We start from the raw sequence: 26,152 nt of genomic DNA, 5'->3' as shown, positions 1-26,152 counted from the left end.
GCCGCCGCCGCAGGCGATGAGCGCCCGGGGCCCCGCCTGCCCCGCGGAGGTGCCGGTGGCGGCGCCGCCGCCCCTGCGGTCCCTCCTCCGCCATGTGCAGCTGGAGAACCTGGCGGCGGGGCTGAGCGGCGGCGTCATCTCCACCCTGGTGCTCCACCCGCTCGACCTGGTCAAGATCCGCTTCGCAGGTGAGGCCGGGCCGGGGGAGGCTGCGGAGCTTCGGGGGCGGGGGGTGGTGGTGGTGCTGCCGTGGCTGCCGGAGGCGGCGGCTGCCCCCGCGGGTTGCGCGCCCCCGCGGCAGGCTCCCTCCGGTGCTGGCCGCGGAGGGCCGCGCTGAGCGTGTGCGGGGCCCGCCGATCCCTCCCCGGGGGGAGCCCGGCCGGGCCCAGCCTGCCCGTGTGTCCCCAGGGCTGACAACGGGCGCTGGCAGGGGGAGCCCCGGGGCTGGAATAAGCAGGCCTTGGGCTGAGGGGGACGGTCTGCGGTTCTTTTCCCACCGATCCCAAAGCTTAATCTTTCTCTCGTTTCTGGGGACTATAAAACGTGCTGTTTTCAGGCGGATCAGAGCTGACCAGGCTGTGCCCTCCCCGTCACGGCCGCCAGTGCCATAGGATGCAGCGAGGCTGTCTGGTTTTAATGGGCAGATTGTCTCAAGCCAACGGTCAAAGTTCACCTTGATGCCAAAGATTTTCAGCCCTCAAAGCGTGACAGTGGTTTTACAATAATCCTGGTTGCTAACAGTAGCGGTATTGTTTTACACAGAACTCTGACTCTTACCGGTTTTTAATTGGAAGAGGGGAGATTTAGACTAGATACCAGAAAGAAATTCTTTACTGTGAGGGTGGTGAGGCACTGGAACAGGTTGCCCAGGGAAGTTGTGGATGCCCCATCCCTGGAAGTGTTCAAGGCCAGGCTGGATGGGGCTTTGAGCAACCTGCTCTAGTGGAGGTGTCCCTGCCCATGGCAGGGGGGCTGGAACTCCATGATCCTTAAGGTCCCTTCCAACTCTAACCATTCTGTGATTCTATGATTCATTCTATGACTTGTTTGTTTTTCTGCAGGGAAGCGTGTCAGCTTCTCCCTGGTGATTTTGCTGTTAATACAGGAAACACCTTGCCCTTTTATCATGTTCTTTTGAATATGATACATTCTGAAATACGTTTTTGATACAGGTTGAAACATTTTGCTGTATCTTTGGATTGTTATCTTAAGTGAATACATGCGTGTTTAAGATACCCAACGCAAGTAGTGAACTATCACAGGGAAGTTTTACACAATTTAAAGCGTTACGTTTCCAAACAGACTTTTTTGCAACGTTGAATTTAAACACTTTCCTACCTGTCCTAGAGTGGGCACATCCTGGGCTGTGTTATGAAGAGTGTAGCTAGCAGAAGTGCTCCTTTATTTCGCACTTGTAAGACTACATCTGAAGCACTGTGTCTAGTTTGGGGCTCACCACTACAAAGAAGACATTGACATACTGGCGTGATTACAGTGGAGGCCACCAGGCTGGTGAGGGGGCCGGAGTAGGCGACATAGGAGGACGGGGTCATAGGAGGACGGGGTCATAGGAGAAGAGGATCGGTTTGGCCTCACCAAGAGAAAGCTGAGGGGAGATCCTATTGCAGTCTATGCCCGTGTGATTGGAGAACACAGAGAAGGTGGAGCCAGATCCATCTTTGAGGTGACTAGTGATAGGACAGGAGGGAACAGGCACAAGTGGGAAGATGGAAAGTTCCAGTTATTTATTAGGAAAAAGGATTTTTGCTGTGAGAGTGGCCAAGTACTGGAAGCGGTTACCCAGAGAGGCTGTACTCTCTTCAGCCTTGGAAATGTACAGGAATCCACTGGACACGTCCCTGAGTAACCTGATCTAATTAGACCTTTTGAGCAGGGGGTTGGGTTAGATGACCTCTGAAGGTCAGTGCCAGCCTGAATTACTCTGTGATTCTGTATGATGGTTTCAATTTTGTTTCTGATTTCCATCTGTCAGGTTTTGGTTGGACTCACCAACACTCGTGGCTTTTTTGTAAAAGTTTGTTCTGAATCATTGAGATCTGAAGTCCATCTTTTAACAGAATAGCTCATGTATTGATTCTTCATACCTGGAGAATATACCTTTTGGCACAGGAGAGAATTAGACGCTGATGTGCTTTGAGTTTAGATGTCATTTAAGGATGCAGGCTCTTCCTCCCTGCTGCATGTAAGTGTCGTTAACAGCCCTTTCCATTGCTGGAGGCAGCACTGGTGTGTTTTTGAACTATACCCAAGTTATTTGCTGGTACTTCAATGTTAGACTTACTCTGCCTTACCTCCAGGTAGCTTTTTTAGTCAGACTGTACAGAGACAAGGAAAGGGATAGTTTCATACGCTTGTTTGGGTTTAAAATAACGATTCCTATGTTTTGTCTTCAATCAGGAAGGAAGAACTGAGATCAGAAATCAAATGCTGTGAAGATTCTCGGCAGCGTCTTTAGCAGACAGACTTGCATTCATGTCTCTGATTTCCCACCTTGTTTAATATGTTTATACACCTGATTTAACGACAGCATGGTAAAAAATTCAGATAGGTCTTTGGGAAAGGTCTGGCAACGCTCATTCAGGATGGAGAAAAGAGGCATTCAGTTTGTGTTCGAATTTTCAGTGATTGTCAAGGTGTTGAGGCCTTGTCACAGTGTGCTCAGAAAAAGCATTTTGTCTTTAGTCCTGAAGTCACAGTGTACAGTACCGTACAGAAAGTACAAAGGAGAATGAGTAATAAATGTGTCACTGAACGGGAAACATCTGAAATTAACGATTACCAGGATTAATGTTGATGGGGACACAGAAACTATGCTGACTGTAAACCTTTGAGATTAATTTTCAGTAAAATTGCAATCTAGCTTTATGTCTGTATTAAGAATGAAAGCTGCTGCTGTGTTGGCAGCAGAGAGTAATTTAGGTCGGAAGAGATCTGTGGAGTTCACCCCCTACTCGGATGAGGTCTGCTCAGATAGGATTTTCAGGGTCTTGTCTGCTGGAGTTCTGAGTAGGTCCAAAGATGCCTCTTCAGACAACTTTTTCCAGTATTTGACCGTTCTGATGGAGAAAATGTTCTGGTTGGAATTCCCTCTCTTCCAGTTTGTGTCTGTTACCTCTTGGCATCTCACGATGCGCCGTGTCACACGTGTCATCAGCAACCAACTTACTCTCTTGCTGTTATGGTAGGAGCAATAGTAGTTACCACTGTAAGTTGCACGGATATCTGTGTTCTCGGTGAAATCTGTCAAACAAAATCTTGCATGTTTTTTATCTTTTTGACAGTGATATTTTCTGAGTATTTGGACAACCAGCTGTTTGGTTATTGGATGGGAGAAGTGTACGCTTTTGGTGTTTTCCTGCAAATCCGTTCAGTAAGAGTAGAAGGAGAACACAGGAATTTTTGATGGAAACAACCTTTGAGTGTTCTGATAAAAACTGACTTTGGAATCAATAAGATATGACGTATTGAAAATACTCAGATATTTATGGAACATTTTAAAGAGGAAGATTGAATTTAAGAATTGTTATTTGGAACTTGTCTAAACTCCTAATAGAGATGTGTTGTCAAAGACCCAACATGTATCACTTGAAATATGATATGAAATTGCTGGGGCGCTAAAAAGAAGAGACAAAAAGCTTCAATTCAAAGCTGCTGGTTACCAAAAATGCACAGCAGTGCATTTATTTAGCCTTGTCAGATCGGTGGGAACTTTCTTCTTGCAGATATCTTAAAAGTTCTTTTTCTTTTTTTTTTTTTTTCCCCTTTTTTTTCTTAAGTTCTTTAACTAGACTTACAAAGCAGTAAACCCCAACTCTTGCATACTTCTAAAAGAATGCTTTTAAAATACAGGTGATCACTTAGGTTTCATATTTGATTGCAACTTGCTTTGGGGCTGTGTATTTCTGTGGTGGCTCTTACACAGCTGAACTTCATGCTTCCTGAAATGTTATCCAGTATAATTTCTTTCTTTTGTAGTAAGCGATGGATTGGAGCTGAGGCCAAAATACAATGGGATTCTCCACTGTATGACCACTGTCTGGAAGCATGAAGGACTACGAGGCTTATATCAAGGGGTAACTCCAAACATGGTGGGAGCAGGGGCGTCCTGGGGACTTTACTTTTTCTTGTAAGTAGAACTGTAAAATGTGTCATATCCTGTGCAATGCAATGTACGGATACACACTGCATCTTCTTTGGGGAGTATAAAAATGTGCTAAGTGGCTTATAAACTTGTGATTCTTTTAGTAAGTCCAGGTCTGTTACCCTTTATTACGGTTTGTAGTTTTAGAACTTAAGCAGTTTGAGTCAGAGACTTGTTATTTTGTCAAGTACAGTGCATTCCCTTGATGCTGTGAAAATACTAAGGAACTTGAGAGATGGTGACATCATTCATGAAGAATCCTCTAAAAGTGCTTAAACCTCACAAGAAATAAAAACCTAAACTGATGTGTTAAGAATTAGAGAACATGATAAAGTTTTTTACTAAAGCTAAATGTTTAACTGATTTTTAACAATTGTTGTGGCACTTGGTTCTTTCATTGTTTCTGTGAGTTGACGGGCCTTGCTTATAAAGCCTGTTTTTTAACACTCAATCTTTTCTACTTTATTAGCTGTGTAACTGACCTGATTTACGGCTGATCCCTATTAATTGAAACACTTTAGGGAATAGTTAGTTGGTGTGCCTATGCAAACCTCACTTGTCAGGTGTCTAGACTCTGTTATTGTTGTCCTTCAGTCCCCAAGCTTTGCTATAGGTTCCTATTGACCGTTCAGCTCCTGTTGACAGTTGACAAATCCACAAAGACTGGAAACTGGATCAAGAGAAGAAAGCTCAGTGCATTTCTGGGCGAGAAGATACCTGCCACTGTTGCTCTCAATAAAAAGGAGGCTACCTCATTGGTTTCTTTTTGAAGTTAATTCTGGAGATTCCATAGCTATTTCAAGATGTAGTCCCGTTGATACTGACAGTAGTACTTGATAAATTTAAATATGTATTACCATAGTTCAGTTCACTTTTAAGAGCTAACTCCACAGAGATCAATTAATCAACTAAACAAAGATCATTTGCTTAGATAGCTGTTTTCAAAGGCTGTGTACCGCCTAATGTTTTCCATGATCTCAAGTGAGGTGTTTTGTTGTTTGGGGGTTTTTTAGTGATGTAGGTTCGTTTTCGCCTTTACCAAAATATATTTTATATTTCCAGTTACAATGCCATCAAGGCTTACAAGAAGGAAGGGAAGCTGGAAAGTCTCAGTGCAACCGAACACTTAGTGTCAGCTGCAGAGGCTGGTGAGTTTAAATGCAAAGAAGATTAATGTTTGCTTCTAGCCCTCCCATATGTTGCTTGCTGCCTTTGTGTGTCACTGCTGCTTTTTCTTACAGGTGGCAAGTGTAAGTGTTCGATTCCAAATGCAATCATTTATTGTCTGCAAATAAATTAGTGATGTCTAAGATGAATAGATGGATCACTGGGGTCTTTTCAGTTTTGCTCAGAAATAGCAGTTGTCAAAATACCTTTTGGCCTTGTTTTCATTGTGTATAAGCATTTTCCGTATTTAGTACTATATTGAGTACCAAAATAAAACTATATAAATCTGCTGCTGTCAGCTTGTTAACTCGTTAAATGTTTAACACTTAGACCTGGATAAGAGAAGGCCTATCGAAGGTAAAAAATATGTGAATTGGTCATTGGTCTTTGAAAATCTTTATCTTTGGTCCAAGGTTTCTTAGAAGCTAAAGATCTGAAATAAAAATACATCTTCTATGAGCAAGACTTTTAATATGTTGTTTCTAACATATTTTCTTGTACGTGAGTCTGTGCTGTATTTAATCTAGGCAGTTGAGAAGACTTCTTATTAGGAAGTTGGAGCATTCATTTAATGTTGAAATATAAGGCATATTGTTTGATGTGAAAAATAGCGATGGGTTATTTTACAATGGTATTTTTAATAACCTATAATGCTATAACAAGTTGCTTCTATTAACCTGTCAATATGATGAAGCAAATTTCTCATTACTGAGGTGTCCATTAAATTTTGAACAGTTGTATACCCAAAGAATACTTGGATAATCAGGAGCAGGTTAAGAAGTTACACCACTGACTGTGGAAAGGCAAGGCAAAAAATGGGATTAAATAGGAATATGCAAAAAGCTGTATGCTCAGCAGAAGTACCCCCAGCAATTCTGGTTTGGACTTGATTGTGAGCTTTGAAGGCAGAGAGAGGGAACAACGATGGGCATAAAGTTCACTTGTTTTAAGTAATATGAGTACTCTTGTAGGATAAGTAGTTTTGTCATTGTAGAAGCCTGTGTTACACTGGACTGAACAAACTGGGACAAGCTTTGGAGATGGCATAACAACCAGTCTAACTTCCATCTGTTCTCAGGAGCCATGACTCTCTGTATTACAAACCCAATATGGGTAACGAAGACACGACTTGTGCTACAATATAACGCTGGTGTTGATCCATCAAAGCGGCAATACAGAGGAATGTTTGATGCTCTTATAAAGATATACAAGATGGAGGGCATACGTGGCTTATATAAGGTAATAAAATTGAAGAGAAATTCCAGAATTGGCTGGCACCACTCAGTAACATGGTGAGACTTGTAAATACTTATCTACAGAAAAGTAATTTTTTGTATTGACTGGCTCACTCTTACTCTGTGAGTCTTCTTTCCCACTGAAGCGCTGCAGTGAAAAGGCTTAATCAGAAGAAAAGCTATTATACTGTTGAAATTTAGGAAATCACTGAAGAATAGAGTATAAGCTTTATGGCTAAGACATCTTCTATTAGGTGATAATGCTGAAATGAGAGTAAACTACAAACTGCTTTTTAATTTTTTGGAGTCTTCCTATAATTAGAATTTGGATAAGGAGGGCAGCAATAGCGTAATCTATCTTGCTGCTAGTGCTGTCTTCCACTTCATTCCTTATCTCTGTCTTTCTAACATCTTGTGGAACATAACATATGACTAAAATAGTTGCTAATTTTTTCTGCCACAATGGACGGTTTCACAACTGCTCATTTGCCCTCTAGTTATTGAGGTCTGTAATCTGTCATCTCTAGATCCATAAAATTTGCAGACTTCTAAATATGGTCTGTGTATGTGTGGGGTTTTTTTTCTTTTTAATTTAGGGAAACAGATGGCAACTGGATTTGGACTTTTTGCCTCCTCCTTCCTTCAGGGCATGACATCAAGATGCATTCATCAGTGCCTGGAAGGTGTGAAGAAACCTATTTTAGTTCAGTCTGGCTCTTCTACAAGTAATGCTATAGAAGAAGAACACTCTCTCTTAGGAATTGTGCTGATTACTGAACATTAACTTCTTTTATTTGCAGTAAAAAATATAATCCTTCCTGTACTGAAAGACTAGTACACTACATACTGATGAATGCCGAATTCTGACACCTTACTTATTCCTAAATGGAAATTGTCAGGATTTCCGATTTGCCTGACTGGATGTCTGCTCTGTTCCACGTAGATAAGTTTTAATTTCTTGCATCTGTTAGGGTTTAAAGTGTCCTTCCATTGAGTCACTTCTCAGATTATTCCTGCATGTAGCATGTGTTGCCTTTGGCACTAGACACTTCTTTGTAGTGTTAATCTGCAAGTGGAGAACTAAACCAGGTACTTCCTTTAAAAGAGCAAATTACTTGCTTAAATCTGCAGAGAAGGTGACCTAGATAGGTCCTGAGTGACCTATATAACTATGCACACTGAGCAACTTTCATTTGACGTCAAGATTCTCTCATCCTTGTCTGTACTGGGGAAAAAGGCACCTCTTCAGGTGGCTCTTTGGTTTGTCCATACTTTAGTCTTCCTCCATTTTCTGTTTTGGTGGGACTTTTCATTTTCAGTCTTTCTTGCTTTATTTGAAATTTGATGACTGAAGTTTTGTTAATTGCCCTGAGTTGCAGGAACCGTAGCGCACACGAATGTCTTCATTTTCCTCGCAATCTTAATTTCAGATAGAGTTCCTTATAGCAAATAAGAGGATCTTGGAGAATACCACCACGAGTTGGAAATAAAATCCGGCAGTAGTTTCTTTCTGATTAATTTGAGATTAGTCTTCTAAAGAATGGTATTTCTGTCCAAGCAATTCCATATCTAGCCCTCTGTTGCACAAGATGCTGTTACTGGACTGAGGAATTCCTTTCAGTCGTCTGGGGCACAAGACTAGCATCATCAGGATGCATCGGTCTTTCTAGCAGGGTTCAAAGCTGTCTTTATTAGCTCTCATAGGTATTGTTCGTTCATTTAACTATAGTTCATCTGAAGTTGGTTTCCTCAATAACCTGTTCTTCTTGAACTTGGCCTGGCTTTGGAAAGACAGGAGCCTTTCTTTCACTGATTATCCCACTAATCATCTAGTCAGTGATCATCCCCACCCTCCATCCATTAGGCTTTGTCCTTCGGTCTCCATCACTGAGGTGACTGGGGACAGAGCTGCTCTGCTGCACACCAGGCTGAGGAAAAAACCAGCTTGGGGTTATTTAATTTGAACACACCTATAGATCTGATGGACATCCGAGCTCTAAAAATTACTTTGCCATAAAGTTGAATGTCATGCAACTATCTCCACTGTAAGAGTGCTGTAGGGTTCTTTTCAAGTGTAAGTGCTGAGAGACCAGACATGGCAAATTCATTGTTACATTGTAGGAGTTGGCACTTTTAGAAAAGCATAAAATATCTCTGAGCCGTTGAGAAACTGTTAAATGTCTAGTCTGGAGTGACTGAGTACTAAAAAATCAATCAAGAATGCAACTAACGTTCTTCCTGGCCTCCATGTTTCTCTATTTGTATTTTCAGTTTTGTTCTCTTTCAGCAATGATGTAGGAGTAGCAATTAGAAATAAAGCAATGCTTAAGAGAGAGCAGTAAAATAAAAAGGAAGTGCAGAAAAATTAAGGAGATTAAAGGAAAACAGGAAAACACAAATTTTTGTAAGCTAGTGACTTTTCTGTGTCTTTGTACTTGTATAGAGCAAAATCCACTGAGATTTGGCCATCTTGATTTTAGCTTTAGTCCCAGGCTCTATAGAGAGACAAAAGCGTAAATAACTTTCACATAAAAGACAGTATCATTTTTCACCATAAAGGAATCAAGATGCTTAGGGAGATAACAACATACTTCCAGTGTTTTTCTGCACAAGTTGTCAGAGCAGGGCACTCTGATACTGCTGCTCTTTGGCACACTGAGAACCTAAATGAAGACAACACTAAACAGGTTACAAGGGGAATCTGCTGCGTTAGTTTGAAACATAGAGGAGAGGCTGCTCAGGCGTGACCGCTCTCAGACACTTCAGGCAGCGATGTGAGTACCACGTCACCAAATGAACCTTGTGCCTTACTTTACTAAGAAGCACAGACTTTCCACTATATACATTTGCTTATGTTCCTTTTCATTGTTATGAGTGACCTTTGAAACACAAACCAACAGGATGTTTTTCTCTTGTCCTGGATCTTCAGCACTTAAGGCTCTTTAAACCAACTTTAATTTTTATTTTTTTTCCCACTGTCTGCTGTTCAGAATTATATGCTTTACCTTCTAGATTTCTAATTGTATATTTAATTCTGTCTATTGTTCTAATCCTCCAAAAGAGAATTCAAACAAGACTTCTTTGAGCAGCCATTGATCTTGTCAAGCCCTCATGGCAAAAATCTTCTAAAGATATACTTTGAATATTAAAGTAAAAAATAACAAGAAGTACATAAAGTGAAATGATTTTAAAATCAATCTTCACAGTCATGTTACAGATGAAGAATAAATTTCAAATTCTGTTAAATTTTCTAGCAAGGAAGATTTTTGTGTAAAATAGTAAGAATAAGAAAATAGAGTAGGAATATATTTCAAATACTTCCTCAGCCAAGATATTTCATTACTGTGAAGAAACTAGTTTTGCTTTGAAATATTTTCCATAAGAACACGTTGTTTTGTATGATCAATAGAAGCCTGGGTCAGCTCATATTGTACTGAGGCACATTGGCTGACAGTTGCCTCACTCCCTTCTTGGATTTTTTAATATTGGCCCAACGTTAAAAGTCCTTCAATCTTTGGAAGCTTTCCCCATCAGCACAAGACTTAGAGCGTGCTGGTACTCATGTAGCAAGTATCAGCAGTAGATGCTTTAGGACCCTTGGGTGCAAGTTATCCAAATCTGCTGGCTTAAATTTAAGAGTTCAGCACTCTTAAATGTTGTTTAACATTCTTCTTTTGTTGGTGGGGAAAATATTACCTCATTCTTCTATGATATAAAAACACCATTCTAATTCTTTCCAAGTAGAGAGCAGTTACTTCCTCTGTCTTTTAACGGTTTTGCTGTCTAATCATGGGCATGTTTGTGAAGATTTTCTCTGCGGTCACTATACATACGTTTCATACTGTTCCTTGCTGTGCTGACCCAGATGATTTTTTCTTTGATACTTTCAATAATTTTGTTTTTCTCTGTTCCTCTTCTTCTGTTTTTTATATTACTGGTTATTTTATTTCCTGATCCAGGATTTCTGAAAACCCAAGTTGTCCTTTTCCCTCTGTTGTGGCCCTTTAGCTTCAAAATAAACAAAATTCTATGATTATACTTGCAGTTGATGAAATATAGATGTTTGGTTTAATTCCACTTGTCCTTATTTGGGGAAATGTATTTTCCGGAACTTTAGCTAGTCCTTAATGCATTTCATCAGTTAATGGTCACTGATGATTCGTTTATGACCATCATTTTCTACTGTGAGAAGAAAATCCTCCTCATTTATCAAAGATATCCTAAAAATAATTTCCTGAATGGCTGTAATATAAACTTAAGAAATCTATAGGATGCAGAGAGCTAATCTCTGAAGTGGTAGAAGCTATGTGCAATTTTTATACCTGCTGTTGGTTTAGGGTTGGGTTGGTTTTTTTCTGCAAGTTAGGAGTTTATGACGTAATCTATCATTTTGTCCTATTACACTATTCCAGTGGACTCCTACCAAGATTCCCTCTCTTTTTCTTCTCCAGGCTCTTAACTGGTAAGTCTTTGTTCAACATTCTGGGCTTCCAGTTTAGTCTAATACAGAGTTTTGTGTCTGGACACATCTTTTAATTCCTCTGTCCTACCTGAATGGAGCATGGGAAATAAGATAAAACTTTTCGATATCAGTATTTTTGGGGAAATGTTGGTTCCTTGAGTCCTTTTACCCACATTTTGATCACTTACTCCATTATAATTGTCCTTTTGCAGTAGTTTCCAGCAAGCTTTTGGCTCCCTTCAGTCATTTCTGGCCAAGATGATTAATTCCCCCTTTATTTGTATTTTTCCAGTGTAAGTGACCAACTCTTCAAAAAGAGAATTAGTGCTTCTCAGAACCCATGCAGCTGTTAGCTCATTTTCGACTGAGCTAATCCTGCTCCTGAAGGAACTCCTGCCCTCTCTTTCTTGTAGAGACACTTCAGAAAATACCTGTTTTCCCCCTTCATTTCAACATTTTTAAGATAAAAGATTTCTGTATATTTTCCAATTATACTCTTGCTGTCCGTTACTGCCTCTTACAAATGGGGAACGTTTCCCAGACTGCTTTGTTACTGTGTCGGTCGCATCTTTGGTGTTACTGTGGTGGTCACCTTTGGTCACTTCTGCTGGGCTGCCTTGGGATGTGCTCTGAGTAGGGTGAGGAATGCACTCAAACCGATTCAAGTCTTAAGATTTATTTTCTTAATGTAAATCATCCATAAGCTCTTGTATGAGTTAGCTTTCCATCTGTGCCCTTCAACTTTCCACTCTGCAAGTGTCTGTGCATATGTGTGAAAGACATTGAGGTGCTGGAGCGTGTCCAGAGAAGGATGATGAAGCTGGTGAAGGGTCTAGGGCACAAGTCTTATGAGGAGCAGCTGAGGGAGCTGGGATTGTTCAGTCTGGAGAAGAGGTGGCTCAGGGGACACCTTATCGCTCTTTACAACTACCTGAAAGGTTCTAGCCAGGTGAGGGTTGGTCTCCCAAGTAAAAAGTGATAGGACAAGAGGAAATGGCCTCAAGTTGTGCCAGGGAGGTTTAGATTGGATATTAGGAAAAATTTCTTCACTGAAAAGGTGGTCAAGCATTGGAACAGGCTGCCCAGGGAAGTGGTTGAGTCACCATCCCTGGAGGTACTTAAAAGATGTGTAGGTGTGGCATTTAGGGTCATGGTTTAGTGGTGGACTTGGCAGTGTCAGGTTTATGGTTGGACTGGATGATCTTAAAGGTCTTTTGAAACCTAAACAATTCTATGATTCTATATACTCACACATATTTTTTATATAGAAATGTATATATATCATAGATACACTTTTATATATACACACACATATGCACATATGTAAATACCTATCTCCAAGACTTGATCGAAAGAATTTATTTGTACCTCTGCTCCTGATGGTCGTCCTCACTGAAGTGATGCCAGCTTCTGTCATTGCTCTTACCAGTCTCAGGTGGGAACTAAACAGCATTGTGGCAGTCCCTGGAAAGGGGCAGGCACTGAGCAGCACGTTTGCAAGACTGCAGCTTGATTTGTGTTCTTACAATCCTTATTCATATTACCAGCTTTTTAAGACCCGTGCTTGTGCTCTGGTGAGGTGGGGTCCCTCACGCATTAGGTGTCTTTAGCCATTTGGAGAAAAGTAACATTTATTACACTTTTGTGCGATGCCTGCCATTAAGAATACCAACCCATCTTTAGGTCGTACTGCACAGTGACAGTTGTGCAGTCACAATTTGTAAAGTAATGGAGGACATTCATATGTGTGTAAGCTGCCCTCTGTCAAGTTGCATGGGTTTGGTGCATTGTTGTTTAACCCTGCTTTATGCCTTTTTTAGGGATTTGTGCCTGGTCTGTTTGGAACTTCACATGGAGCACTTCAGTTCATGGCATATGAGGATTTGAAACTGAGATACAACAAATACAGAAACAGAGTAGCAGATGCAAAACTGGTATGATTCTTGAGACTAAAAATGTGTTGTGGCATGTGAGTAAGCGGAAATTTATTCCATTTGTCTAGGTTGAAGAACATCCAAATGTACAAAGTATTGATACATTAATTGGAACACAGAATATATAGAAGGAAATAATACTTTTTCACTTTTTAGGAATGAGCAACTGGTTAGTGCTGTTTTCCTGTAGGGAAACCAACTTCTTATTTTGGCAAATGTTTTGAGAATTTTAGAGGGAGGAAAGCTTTTTTTTCCTTTGTGGAACCATACATGGTGGTCTTAAACACTTACGTGGGAAACTGGTCACGTGCAAGTTGGGCAAAGGTAGTCACTTTTGGAAGAAGTGTTTCACTGCACAGTGTGTTTTACAATGAATTACTTGTAGCACTTTATATAGTAAATGTTGCCATTTTTTTAATTGTGTGTATTATAAGGGGGGAAAATCTAGAGTATTGTTTAGTTTAACATTTAAAAATCAAATAAGATTTTGGGAAATCAGCTAATTTAAACCATACTTAAGGCAAGCCTGGTAATTTTTGTTGCTTTTAGAACACTGTGGAATACATAGTGATGGCAGCTATATCCAAAATATTCGCTGTGTCAGCAACGTATCCCTATCAAGTGGTGCGAGCTCGTCTTCAAGATCAGCATAATACATATTCTGGTGTATTTGATGTGATCTGCAGGACATGGAGGTAGGCACGCAGAATTAAAACCTTACGGCTTGGAAAGTGAGTCTTACAGAATCAGAACGATGTTTACTGGCTGCCGTGCTGACTTGCAGAACCAGTGCAGCTCAGAGCAAACAAAGCGTTAGCTGTGCAAAGTCGTTTTGTGCAAGATGCCGCTAATAGAAAATCTAAGGAGAAGCAAAGGAGGAGACAGGAGAGGGCCAGTGCTGGCCCGCGCGCTGCTGTTGTTTATTCTGTCTCCCTTCACTCTTCACCAGCAAATTTCACTTACAGGCTAAAATGTAACTTTGAGTTGTCTGTTTTGGGGTTCTTAAACAATGAAATCTCACATGAACTGGTTTAGATTATCGCATGTGATGGGAGTGTTGTGCTGCTGGGAGTTGTGGCTAATACAAATTCCTGGCAAGAGGAAGTGAGCTTGCCAGAGCTGTTCATACTGATGTCCCTGGGTTACCCTGGGGCCTGACTGCACTTCTAGCCTAGTCCCAGCTTCCCGTAGGACCTTTAGAGCTCACACCTATGCACATCTTCTCACAAACCCTCTTCCCTCAGCTCCACAGGGCGTGTGAGCGTTCTCACACAGAACTGTGTAGTTACTAAGGTTGGTAACCAATGGCTTTGGACAATGTTTCTGGGATGCCGCATATTGCTCGAGAGATGTGAATGGAGTCAGCTGACTCCTGGGGTACTAAGAGGTGCCACCTGCACAAGTGAATGGGGCTTTGTTGTTCCAGGACCACCCCTGGCTCAGGGGCAGTACAACCAGTTTGACTGAAGCTGATTCAAAGTGAAAATAGCTCTGATGTCTCAACACTGCGCCCTTCGGTGCTGCAGTCTATAGGAAGGCTTATTAGTTCTGATAAAGTATGAATGTATATTTTGGGGCCACTACGGTACTCTTTATGAAGCAAATGCAACCTAGGCTTCTAAGAAGGGTAGTGTAAATCACACCCAAGCACTTTCCAGGATCTGCGTTAACTGTACTCATCGCTCCAGGTGTCCTAGGCCTCTATGAAGCTGGAAAATAGGGAGCTGAGATTAAGAGTCTTTGAAACTTTTTAACAGCCCTACCATGAATACTCTGATTCAAATTGGGAGAAATTAGATTCTCATTTATTGGCCAGTGGAAGCAAAATTCTGGAGGAGGTGCTTTAATTCTCTGAAAATAAATGCTGACTTTCCTTAGTTATGTTCACCCTCAGCTCACTTGCTGTTAAATGACCCAAAACCACCAAGCCTTTCAGCCCTGCTGGCTTCAGTGAGATTAAATATCTAAATGGTTTTTTGAACAGGCTGCAGAAATTTTAAGTTATTTTAACCAGTTCTTGTGGCACGAAGAAAGATAGCAAATTGCCTCCTACATAGACAATACAAAAAACAAAAATCGCTACAAAAAACCACCCAAACCCTATGCTAAATAACTGATCTACAGAATACTGTTGTATGTTCAGAAAAGAAAATCATGGGTTAAGACTTGATATATTGTGGCTCTTAAAACACTATAGTAAGAAATTATTCTGAAATTGTTACTCCTAACCTAAAGTACCTCTCTTAGTTCCAGCACAAAAAGAAAAAGGCCAGGCTTTTTTTTTATGTCTGATTTCTATTAAAAGACAATTAAAACTAATGTTTTTCTGTGTCTTTAAAGGAAAGAAGGAATTCATGGATTTTACAAAGGAATTATCCCCAATGTGATCAGAGTGACTCCTGCCTGCTGTATTACCTTTGTCGTTTATGAAAATGTGTCTGGTTTTTTACTTGGGTTTAGAAAAGAAAATCATTAAAGGTACGAGCTTGAGTTCATAAGGAATCTATTCTTTATTTTTTATATTTATGATCTGGAGAGATTTTGTTCGGCGCTTTTTTTTTTTTTTTGGCACTGTGAATTGGTCTAGTATTTTGAGGAAAGAACCTGGAGACAACAGAACCCTGCCAACATCTCTTCTGCTGAATGTTCCTGTGTTGCTGCCTTCCTCCCTGGATCAGCTGCGTCTGCTTGAAACAGATGTCTTTGCAACTGTGAAATAATAGCACTGTGACTGGGTGAAGGCAGCTGTGCAGCAATTCAGTTCATCCTGGCCTGCCTGGAATAGCGGACTAATCTGTTTTGACAAGTCTCAAGATAACAATTGGTCAGATTCTACTCCTACAGAAGTGGGAAACTTCATACGAAAGCAACTCTGGGGTCTGTCAAAACTTTCTTAAATCTTTATCTAAATCTCATGAAGAAAGTATGTAGGTAGTTGTTTACAGCAATGTCTTCTGAATCCACCTCTGTGTTATTTGTCAGATTTTAGGATATGGAATGCTCCAAATTCCATTGCTCATCCAACACAAAAATGCTGCCTCAGTGGGGTGCAGTTTGGAAACTCAGATTGTTTTGTAAAACATCTGTCCGTTCTTGGGTTTGAATAATTGCCAATCTGATGAAACCCAGTTCTTGTCTCATACCAGGACAGACATGCATTGTGGTTTTTGGCTTGCTTTTAGCACCAGACCAAACTGTATGTTGTGTGCATCGCTGACACTTACTTAATTCATTTTCTCTCTCTTCCCTGTCTGCCCTCTCTTTCTCTCTGAGCAAGATTCTGTCTCCGTTACTGATACTGGTTTACTGACCAAATATTACTAAGTAAATGCGTATTTGAAAGTTGGCAAACATTTTAAAAATGAGGGTTTTTTCTAGTAATCCTATAGTGATGCAGTTTTCAAACTACTGTAACAAGAAATATGACCATGCTTATTTTCAATAATATTCTCTGGGAAAAAAAATAATTCCGTAAGTCATCTAAAAAATATTGTGCCCAGGACTTTATTTAAAGAAAAAAAAAACCAAAACAATCCATTAATGTCTTCTGATTTGGTCTAAGGAAAGGACCGTAAGAATATATTGATTGCTAACAGTGATAAACTAAATTAGAGTACATCTCAGTAAATTTGTATAATAATGATGTTTATTTGCGTGCCAGTAATTGCTGTCAAGGAGATGTACTTTTTGGACATCTGGGTTTGGTGTATTTTTTTAGTTCTTCTTTAAGAAAATACATTACTGGCCATAACATCTGTCTTCTGGTGTTAGTAAGAAGGTATTAAGAAGCATCTAGAAAGTATCACTTAACTAAGGAGGAAGTAAGTTAGCAAAAATTATTCAACAGTGTTGTGGTTTCGGCCGAATTTACCAAAACCAGACCGACAGATGGCCCTTCCCTCCCCCTTCCCAAAAGAGGAGAGAGGAAGAGAAAGAGATAAGGAAATTTAGAAGTTTAGAATGAACTAAACTACTTTAATGAAGAATTAATATTAAAATAAAAATAAAGAAGAAAATAATGAAATAGATACAGTATATACAAAACCGTTTCAAGCTCCCAGGATGACAGTCACGTCACCGGCAGGCACTGGGGAAGTCCCAGACTGGACTCAGTGACGGATGGGAACTGGATTCCAGCTCTGGAGTCAGGAACACATGGATCGGGATCAAAGGCAGATGAACAGACAGAGTCCTCTCTGGACGTCGGCCATCGCAGGAAGAGGTCTGACCCTTTGACCCCTCAGCTTTTGTACTGAGCGTGGGGCAGATGGGATGGAATACCCCAGTTGGTCAGGTTTGGGTCACCTGTCCTGTCCACTCCTCCCCACCGATGTGACCCCTCTACGTTTTTCCATTTCTGACCCTCTGAGGGGGCAAATAACGAAATGGGCTGACCTTGGTTATGGCAGTAAGTATAAGCAAGGGCCTCCCTGCATACCATTCCTTGGCATGGAGCACAAACATTGGTCTTATCATTCTGGGAACGAGCAGTTTTCTCCACAATATGCCGTTAATTTCAGAGAGTTAGAGGAGGCCTAGCTAGGATGTAAAGTTACAGAACAGAAAATTGGTTCGGTTTTACTTCAAACCGGGACAAACAGGTAGGGGGGAAGAATCAGTTTCTAAGGAGGAGAGAATGCTACCCAGAAAAACATCTGAGTAATCACTTAGAGAAGTTTCCAGTTTAACAGAAGACTAACCTAAAGCAGAAATAAGACTTTTTTTAAATAAAAATTTAACAGATTAGGGAATTGGTTTCAATTTTAAGTTAAAATCTGGAAGACTACAGAAACTGCTCAATTTTTTAAATCTTAAGTCATCAATGCACTTCTTTCTGTTGATACTGTTGCCACATACCACATTTTGTGTATACTTAACTTTATTAATAATTTACATTTTCTCCACGATTCCATCCCCTCTAATAATACAGTTGATAATCTCATCTGAATAGGGCATGTGGCCATTATGGTTTGGTTTTTGTTATGAAAGTTTCCGTGCGTACTTAAGCTGAAGATCAAATTCACTGGAAGTTCACTGTGCGAATGACTGTACAGATCCCTGACAGCTACTGACTTCTGCCTTAGGAGGCTGTTTACTTGGTTTTGTGTGTTTTCTAGTACGCAGAATGAATTTAATGTAACACCGAGTTAACTCTGCCACCCAGGCTCCAAAAAATATTGTGAAGACATATGAATATATCATAAGAAAAGAATAAAAGTTGTGCACTTACTACCTTGGAGTGGTGTGCTCTAGACCCAGAACAGCTCACTCGTGCTCCAGGGTAAATGCAGAGACAGGCTACACGCATGTACACAATCAGTTACTGTACGGTAACTGACATTCTGTAAATTCACACCATAGCTTAGCTCATAGTAACTTGTTTGTGTCCAGATACCTTAAAACCCGTCGTCCAAGCCAGTGAAAACAGTACAGTTCTTCAGAGATGAAATAGCAGCTGTATAATTTGCTGGCTTGCAGCAGTAGCACACATAAGCTTGCAGTTGGGAAAGCCTGAATGCTCCCCTCGCTGCAGGTGTGTCCCTCCGGCATTCTTAACAAAAGCTGCAGGCAAGAGCTACCGATTTGAGAGATGCATGGGGAAATCTTATAACCTCTTCAGAAAAAAAAGAATGAGATTTAATCCTAAATAGCTGAAATAAATTCCTCATCTCCAATTCAATGTTTTTTCCTTTTAATTTCTGGGAAGAGTGTAGATTTCTGCATGTTGTACATGCTTTTTCTTGGGTTTTTTATTTCATTAATGTAAAATTGATTTTGTAATATAAACATGACTATTGTTTCTCTTTAGAACCTCCAATTTAAAAAAAAAAAGATATTTGAGTATATCACTCACTGCATTTGGAAAAAAACACTTAAGACACTGAAGCTAATGCTGTGCTGGAACGATCAGTGTTGTCACTTGTCCAGTCTGGAGGCTGCAGGAAAATAGCTGTGACATCATTTTTTCACTTTACCAGTACACTTTTTGAAAGCCAAGGCGTTTCAACCTGCCTTATTTCTAAGAATAAAAGTTGTGCACTTACTACCCTGGACTAGTGTGCTCCCAAACTATTTAATATATCTAACTTTTAATTAACACCAAAGTGATTGTATATATCTGAAAGGCTAAATCCAGGAGAATTCTTTTATTGGGGCAATAAAATTAAGATTTGTAACTGTAAAATTATTTTCTATCTGCATGCTAAGAGTGGAGATCAGTAATAGATGTTTATACTGACATCCAGTCTATCAAGAAGCGAAAGAGGGAAGGAGAGCTAAGATGATAGTCTGTTTTATACTTAGTTATTCAGAACAAGGTCTTTAAAACTTACCACATCATCTAGGTCACAGTTAAGTCACCAGGAGTTTGTTGGGAGACTTAAGGGCATCCTGTTGTGTGGTCAAGTTCACAGGAGTAGATATTACATATGTTTTCTGAAGGCTAAAGCCAAGACATGGGTTTACTTTCTTTGAAATTTCTATGAAGCCTTCTAAAAAATTTGTGTATCGTAACACCATGTAAAATACCTTAAACAGTTTGATGATCAATAAATAGCTGGGAATTTTTTTTTTTTTTTTGTAAAAGGTCTTATTTATTTGATAGAAAAAGTTACAGTTCATTCTTAAAATGGTGGTGGTGTATTTTCATACATTAAACAAGGAATTAAAAAAGTTAATGAACTTGGTCTTGATGTTTATATTCTAAAATGATTATTATAAAAAGCCTCCTCAAAGTGCAAAAAAAGGCTTGACAAACACTACAGATGCAAGAGTTTGGTGCCTTTCAGTCAAACACTTGCATCCAACTCTAGAAATAAATTCTTAAGAAAATTGTACAAAATAAAAAAAAAAAAATAGGGAGATATAAAAAGGGAGGGAAAGTTATTTTGGCAGCTCTTCAATGATGATTCGGGAGACTGAGTTCCATCCAGTAGAAGCATCTCCCCTTGGATAATCTGAGCAAGTCCCGACCCAGATGGCAATATCCACCAAGCCGGCATTGATCCCTTCACACAGACCTTCCACTGGTTAAAGACAAAAATCAGGTTACCTGGGCAATTGCAATTGCTTTGCATTTCACAACTGAAGATGGACACAAGTACTTCAGAACTGCAGTTCATTGCAAGCTCATGCTATTTAGTTAAACCTGAACGGCACTTTTAGAAATAAAAACTATTACTTAGAGATGTAGCAACATCGGTTACGGAGTCATGCACTGCCTTTATCCATGGTGCTTCCTGACGCCTGTGGCAGTACCTGAAGCAGATCACAACCCACGGGATGGCTAAATGGGAGGTATGCCTGCTTCTTTAAATGTCCAAATTTACATTTGCTAGCTGGGATGTGGCTTCAGTCCCATCCAGCCATCTTTTTAGCAGTGATAGGGAGGGGGGACAGGGACACAGCCATACCTGGCTTCTATAGCTGAGCCCTGCAAAGGTGATTGCCACCCTGTAATCTTTTCCACTCCTAATTCACTGCTTCTGTATAAAATTCCACTTAAGTTGCCCTTTCTGTTTCCCCACTAGCACGGCTAGCTGGAGGTGGGTTAATGAGGACAGGTGGGACCTACCCCTTGATGGGAAAAACCTATCGTATCTCTAGATGTTGGGTTTCACGCAGTTGTGGAATAGTACAGGGAGAAAAATGGCCTTTTGCAAAGAGCTGGGCTGCTGGCATCACCGTGCTTCAGCTCTGCTCAAAGCTAAGAACAAAATACAGCTTAAACCACTGATGTAACGTGGAGAGTATTCATAGCCAGAAGCCTGTTAAATTAATGCAACCTTTCTGGTTTTACAAATATTTCTCAGAGCGTAAGTATCAGCCATCAGAAAGGAGACAGAGTACAGACTTGACGTTTGTCCCCTTTTCCTGGTATCAGCTTCTTTGATGTTAAACAACTTCACTAATCTGCCTTTTGCTTAGCAATGGAGTAATTGTTCCTAGATATTTCACTTCGGAGGTACTTCTGTGCCCCACCTGAAAATTACAGTAGTAATTCCAGGAGACATAAGTCTTGCTTCATGCACAGATAATGCAAAATATCAGTATTTTAAACCGGGATGACACCGTCTATTTGGCAGCAAGGCCGTTTCTCCATATGGTAGTACAGCACAGAGTGTCTCTCTATCCATGTTGTAGCAGAGAGCAGTAGAACTGTCTGGATAGAAATCTATCCCATTTCTAAATCGCAGGATGTTAAGTACCATGAAATACCACAGTAATAAAGCATCACTTAGTAAACAATTCTACCTCTGTTGCTATTGCTAGTCAGCTGTGGGACCGCGGAGTCCCAAGGGTTAGCCGGCCGCTCCTCTGCCTCTTCCTTCAGCCTTTCGGCTTTCTGTGGCAGCTTGTACTCTCCACACTTGGTAACTCAATTTGCTACTGGCTTCTACTCCATCTCTGTTCACACAGTCTCGGCATACATACCTGAAGAAGTTCGATGTATATTAATGGTAGAATTCAGCTCCGGGCTTCCTTGATCTAAATATATTATGGCTTCAATAGGAAGTGGCCCGGCACATTCTGCTCCATTAAAAGTGAAGTACCAGCGCTGACAACAGGCATTTTTGCATTTTAGCCGAAGCGATCCACTGAAGAGAACGCGGAGAGCACTGTTCGAGCGCATCTTTGTAAACGTACATTCCTAAGAAGAGACAAAAATGCTTTAGCAGCAATCTGTTTTTCAACCTATTTAACAGTGCTCACAAGATTTATCTGGGTTAAAAACAACAACAACAATAACAACAAAATAAAAAAAGAGGCCTAACAGCCTAAAAGCTCCACAACAGAATAAGAAACATTCTCAGGTTTTTAAGAGGTTGTTATTCTGCCTTTAAAATGCTGGATATTGTAGGGGAAAAAAGAGCTAGAGACAGTTCTGCAAGTACAAGGCAGTGAGGAAGAAGAGTTGGTTCTCACTCTAGCCACAGCAATAGCAGTTAAATCACTTCAACCAATCTGGGCTTCATTGCTTCATAGCTGGGATTGAGCTGGGATTTCTTCCCCTCGACTAGGTTTGCACCATTGTATTTAAAACTTTTATACCCAGGGCTGCGGCGGAGGACAGACTGTTTGGGTTAGCCTGGGTAACGCTTGTTACCTCTGCTCCTGAACAGTGCTCGTCCTTTCTGCAGTAGCATCCTGCAACTGAGTTTCAGTGAACAGCCGTTCTGAAGCAGGAAGTATAAAGACATGTAAAATTGACCGATTACAGACGTACATCTCCCCCGTTCCTTACAAACAAAATGGCAAGAACCTTGCCCTACTTTGGGCAAGCTGGAGGTACTTTATCAATGGTGTGACTTTCAGCCTTGCAGTTACAGATCTGGTCCTCTAAATGTAGTCTTACACCAGCCACATCACTCTTTTGAAACTAATACAGAAATGAAATGGGCACGTAGCTGTAAAACACAGCTGAGATGGATCTGAGATAGCTAAACCTTTGCGAAGTTCACCCTTACATGTAGAAAAAAGCTTCAATAGGAAATCTGTATGACTGGTGCTACCCAGCTCACAGAGGCGAATCCAGAGCCTGCGGCAGCCTGGGCAAAGCTAACTTACTGCAATCTTCCCAAGATCGATGCCGTAATTAAGTGCGCTCCATGAACACTGCTTGAAGTTGGGCGTCCAGGACTCCTCGATGCTCTCGCGCATGCACTCCCCCTTCTCCCCCTTCAGACCGTCTCGTCCTGGGATTCCAGGTGTCCCAGGGATCCCGTTGGTTCCGGGGTTTCCATCCCGTCCAGGAACGCCACTGGGGCCTTGCAAGCAAACGCCATTGTACTGAAACACAGAACAGATCTTGCTGCTTCCATCCACTAGCTCCAAGGCTAACCAAGTTAAACACCAGTAACAACAACGAAACACAAAAACCCTGCTGTGACACAAGCTCATGGGCTATTTCTGGATCACCAAGGAAATGGTTCCATAGAGGAGAAAAAAAAGGAAAAATAAAATTTCAAAGATAAGCAGTGCCAACAGATTTTGCTGTAAATTAAGATGCCAATTATTATATGAAAGATGCATAAATCCTAGAATTAAAAATGGGCCTAGTCTGACTCAAACCTGTTGGAAAACCTCAGAAGATTCAAGCCATTCCAATAGAGAAACAAAAAAAAGATTTATATGTTAATAGTTACCTTCTCCTAACCCACCATTACTTGTATAACTGTCTTAGCTAATAAGCTTTCATTATTATTTTTTCCTTTTTATTTTTTAAAGCAGAGAAACTTTTGCATTTCACAGAGATGGAGGTTAACACTGGTTTTCTCCTGTCACCACTCCTCTGGACCAGAATGACACTGTGATAGTGAAGCCACACAAGTCAGACTCCAGAGCACACACAGCGTGTCAGTGTTGGTGTGGATGTGGGAAGCTGCACCCTGGCATAATCCTGAACTCGGGATTGCCATCCATAGTGGTGACGGAAAGGGAATCATGGGAGGACAGCACACTAACATCCTCCCTAACATCACAACACTATGAAAGGTCAAATGTTTCTCTCCCAAACTGCACAGTAACACACGTTGCCTCCATACCATATGAGATTTGGGGTTGCCCTCCTTGGGGCATAGGTTTGTGCAGCCCAAAGCTCCCTCCCACAGTGGCATGAGTGCTGGATGCTGAGGGGAGCAGATGCGTATGGAGCCGATGGAGCAGGCACAGAAACATTGAGCAGGAACCTGCAGGGGCTGGTGACAGCAGAGCTTTTACTTTAAACGCTCTGGTGATTGACTGCTTCCTCCAGTCTTTATCCCAGATCCTCACAGGATTATGCTCTTCATATTCCACTCTTCCCCTATTTCTCTTCATCCATTTAAAACCACCTAATTTCCACCCATTTCAAGAAGAAACTATCATGCGGCTATTCCCCCTCCTGCAAGCCATGCCACCATCTGCACCACGAGAGCTGTAAACTACCTGCCCTCTCTCCTTGGTCAGACTGGTGAACTTTCTTCTTCTGGGGTTGTTCCTTTTCCTGTGCTTTGATGCAAAAACCAGTACGGGCATCACAGGCTCAGTGACTCAGTGACTTCACGATGAGGTCTAGTAAGAAGTAAGATGAGAGCTGGACCAATGGATGCTGGCATTCCCTTACTACTTTCACCAAAGAAAACACTGTTGGCAAATGGCAGTGGAAACAGTGGGATATTATAGTCAAGCAGGCCAAGTTAGCTGGAGAGAAGGCTGCTGGGCAAAGCACACACCGACCTAGGGACCATGAGAATGATGCAAAGACATTTCTATCTCACACATCACTGGTCAGCTGCTTTTGCTGCTCTTTTCCTGTTAGACTCTATTTATTTGTAACAGTGACTAGCTCTGGTTCTATGTGTGGTTACTCACCACAGAAATTCTGAGGACGTGGAAATCAGCAAGACTTGGGGGCAGGCCAAAGTTCAGACCCACCACCACCCTGTCCCCTGGGGTCATCAGCGGCACCAGGAGGGGACAGGACTGCCCCGAATGAGGAACTGCCATCCTGAGCTGCACTGCTTCCTGCCAGAGACAGCAGCTTAGCCACTGCACACCTGAAAAACCTGATGTGAACGAAAGAATTTCCTGGGCTTCAGGCTCTGCTCCAACTAAATTCAGCTACGCTTGCCAAATCAAGTCTTTTTTATGCTTTCTTAAGATAGAAATGCATAAAACATCTTTGAAAATGTCTGCTGAAGGCAGGATCCCCTCTCGGGAATGCCTTCAGTCTGCCTTGGAAGGACTTTAGCTGAAGGACTACAGCTGAAGCCTGTACAAACTGGCTGTGCCTGACTTGGCTGCCGTCGAATTACCTGTGCTTTGCTGCTCACTCTGCTGCACCAAAGGTACGGAGCAATGCAAGAGAAATGGGGGACCTTAAAACACCACTCCAACAGAAAACATAAGCTCCTCCATGTGTGCAGACTCCTTATTCTCAATAGAATTCAATTTCCACAATAAAAGTGAAAGGGTAAGGAGGTGGTGTGAAAGGGAAGGAGCTTTGCTACCAATGGTGCTTCCAGCACATCACTTTGGGGGATCTCTCAGGAGATGATGGAAGAAGGGGCCAGGCCACTGATTTTCTATAGGAGGTGATCGGCAGTCCAGCAACTCGTGGAAATAGCTTCACATCTGCTTTCTGCATTCCAAGGACTGGAAAATCTCCCTCCTTTCTTCTATCCCTGAGACGGGATAGTCCCAACGCATTCAGGTTTCTAGTTGCAACGGAATTGGAAACAGCAGTATGCAGTCCCAAGTGCCACAGGGAATAGCACATTAATGCAAGTCCAAGGAAAAGTGGGTTCAGTATGGGTTCAGATGCAGTTTTCACGAGACATAACAGCTGCTAAAGAGCAGTCCTTTTATTTCTCTTTTTGTAGTTTATTATTCATCCACTAACCTTTCAGGAACTAAGCAGCATTTACCACTTATGTTGCAAGGGTTGTAAGATTTCGCGTTGCCCCTGCGATCTGCAGAGGGCAGGGATCAGCTCACAGAGCTGCCTTTATTCCCGCCGCGATGCCCCCCTCTTTCCCTCCCTCCCTCCCTCCTTCCCTCCCTCCTTCCCTCCCTCCTTCCCTCCCTCTTTCCCCTCCGGCGCGGCCCCGCTTGCCCGTGGGGCGATGCCGGAGAGCGGGGGCTCTGCCGCCTGCAGCCGCAAACCCCACAGCCGATGTAAAAAACACGAAGACGCGCATCCACCCGCCGAAATCCAGCGGTTTCTGCCCAAGCCCGTCCAACCCTTCCTCAGCATTTTCCTGATTCAGCACAACCGAGGCTTTAATCAAGACGCGACGAGAGAAGTCCAGCGGCGCCGGCAGACACGATGCGAGCCCGGCGCTGCCCTGCCCGCAGCGGCAGCGAGTTTTTCGAAAAACGGTGTTTTCTGGGTTTTTGGATATTTTTTCCCCCCAATCTTTGCAATCAAAAAGCATTCCAGCGGCCACTCCAGCCGCCCCCCTGCTCCCCCTCCATCACCCCGCCAGACGTCCCCCGTCCCCGCCGCCGCGGGACCGGCCGCCCCCAGCCCCGCGCCCCGTCCCGCCGCCGCTCTCACCATGTCCACCACCTCCCGCTGCCGAAGCGCCTTCTGCTTCCCCTTCGGGCTCTCCGAGCCGCCGGGCGGCGGGGCCGCCGCCAGCAGCAGCGCCAGCAGCAGCAGCGGGGCGGCGGCGGCGGCGGCGGCGGGGGCGGCCGGGGTGCGGGGCAT

The 26,152-nt window shown here is 42.1% G+C and overlaps 2 protein-coding genes across 2 annotated transcripts; one reads left to right on the top strand and one right to left on the bottom strand.

Moving 5' to 3' along the window:
* SLC25A32 (solute carrier family 25 member 32) lies at positions 1 to 16,954 on the top strand. Its single transcript, XM_074145210.1, has 7 exons — positions 1 to 188; positions 3,997 to 4,147; positions 5,225 to 5,310; positions 6,408 to 6,568; positions 12,847 to 12,960; positions 13,510 to 13,655; positions 15,301 to 16,954. Exons 1-7 carry the CDS (start codon positions 17 to 19, stop codon positions 15,434 to 15,436), a joined length of 966 nt encoding a protein of 321 aa, XP_074001311.1. The 5' UTR covers positions 1 to 16; the 3' UTR covers positions 15,437 to 16,954.
* A 2,585-nt stretch (positions 16,955 to 19,539) lies between these two features.
* On the bottom strand, positions 19,540 to 26,152 carry CTHRC1 (collagen triple helix repeat containing 1). The gene is made up of 4 exons (XM_074145211.1): positions 26,000 to 26,152; positions 22,528 to 22,749; positions 21,394 to 21,610; positions 19,540 to 19,985 (listed from the first exon to the last, which is right to left on the bottom strand). The coding sequence occupies exons 1-4, from the start codon at positions 26,150 to 26,152 to the stop codon at positions 19,843 to 19,845; spliced, it is 735 nt and encodes a 244-aa protein (XP_074001312.1). The 3' UTR covers positions 19,540 to 19,842.

Source organism: Numenius arquata, chromosome 3 (genome assembly GCF_964106895.1).
Source record: "Numenius arquata chromosome 3, bNumArq3.hap1.1, whole genome shotgun sequence".
NCBI lineage: Eukaryota > Metazoa > Chordata > Aves > Charadriiformes > Scolopacidae > Numenius > Numenius arquata.
Note: the sequence above shows the minus strand (reverse complement) of the source record. Positions and strands in the feature narration are given on the sequence as shown.

Bases quoted from the DNA above. Each gene is read 5' to 3' on its own strand.
- SLC25A32 (XM_074145210.1), top strand. From the start codon at position 17: ATGAGCGCCCGGGGCCCCGCCTGCCCCGCGGAGGTGCCGGTGGCGGCG. The intron at 4,148-5,224 runs GTAAGTAGAACT...TTATATTTCCAG, and splicing joins TGGGGACTTTACTTTTTCTT to TTACAATGCCATCAAGGCTT. The intron at 12,961-13,509 runs GTATGATTCTTG...TGTTGCTTTTAG, and splicing joins GAGTAGCAGATGCAAAACTG to AACACTGTGGAATACATAGT.
- CTHRC1 (XM_074145211.1), bottom strand. From the start codon at position 26,152: ATGCCCCGCACCCCGGCCGCCCCCGCCGCCGCCGCCGCCGCCGCCCCG. The intron at 21,611-22,527 runs GTAAGTTAGCTT...GTCTCTTCTTAG, and splicing joins TCGATCTTGGGAAGATTGCA to GAATGTACGTTTACAAAGAT. The intron at 19,986-21,393 runs GTATGTATGCCG...GTCTTTAACCAG, and splicing joins TATACATCGAACTTCTTCAG to TGGAAGGTCTGTGTGAAGGG.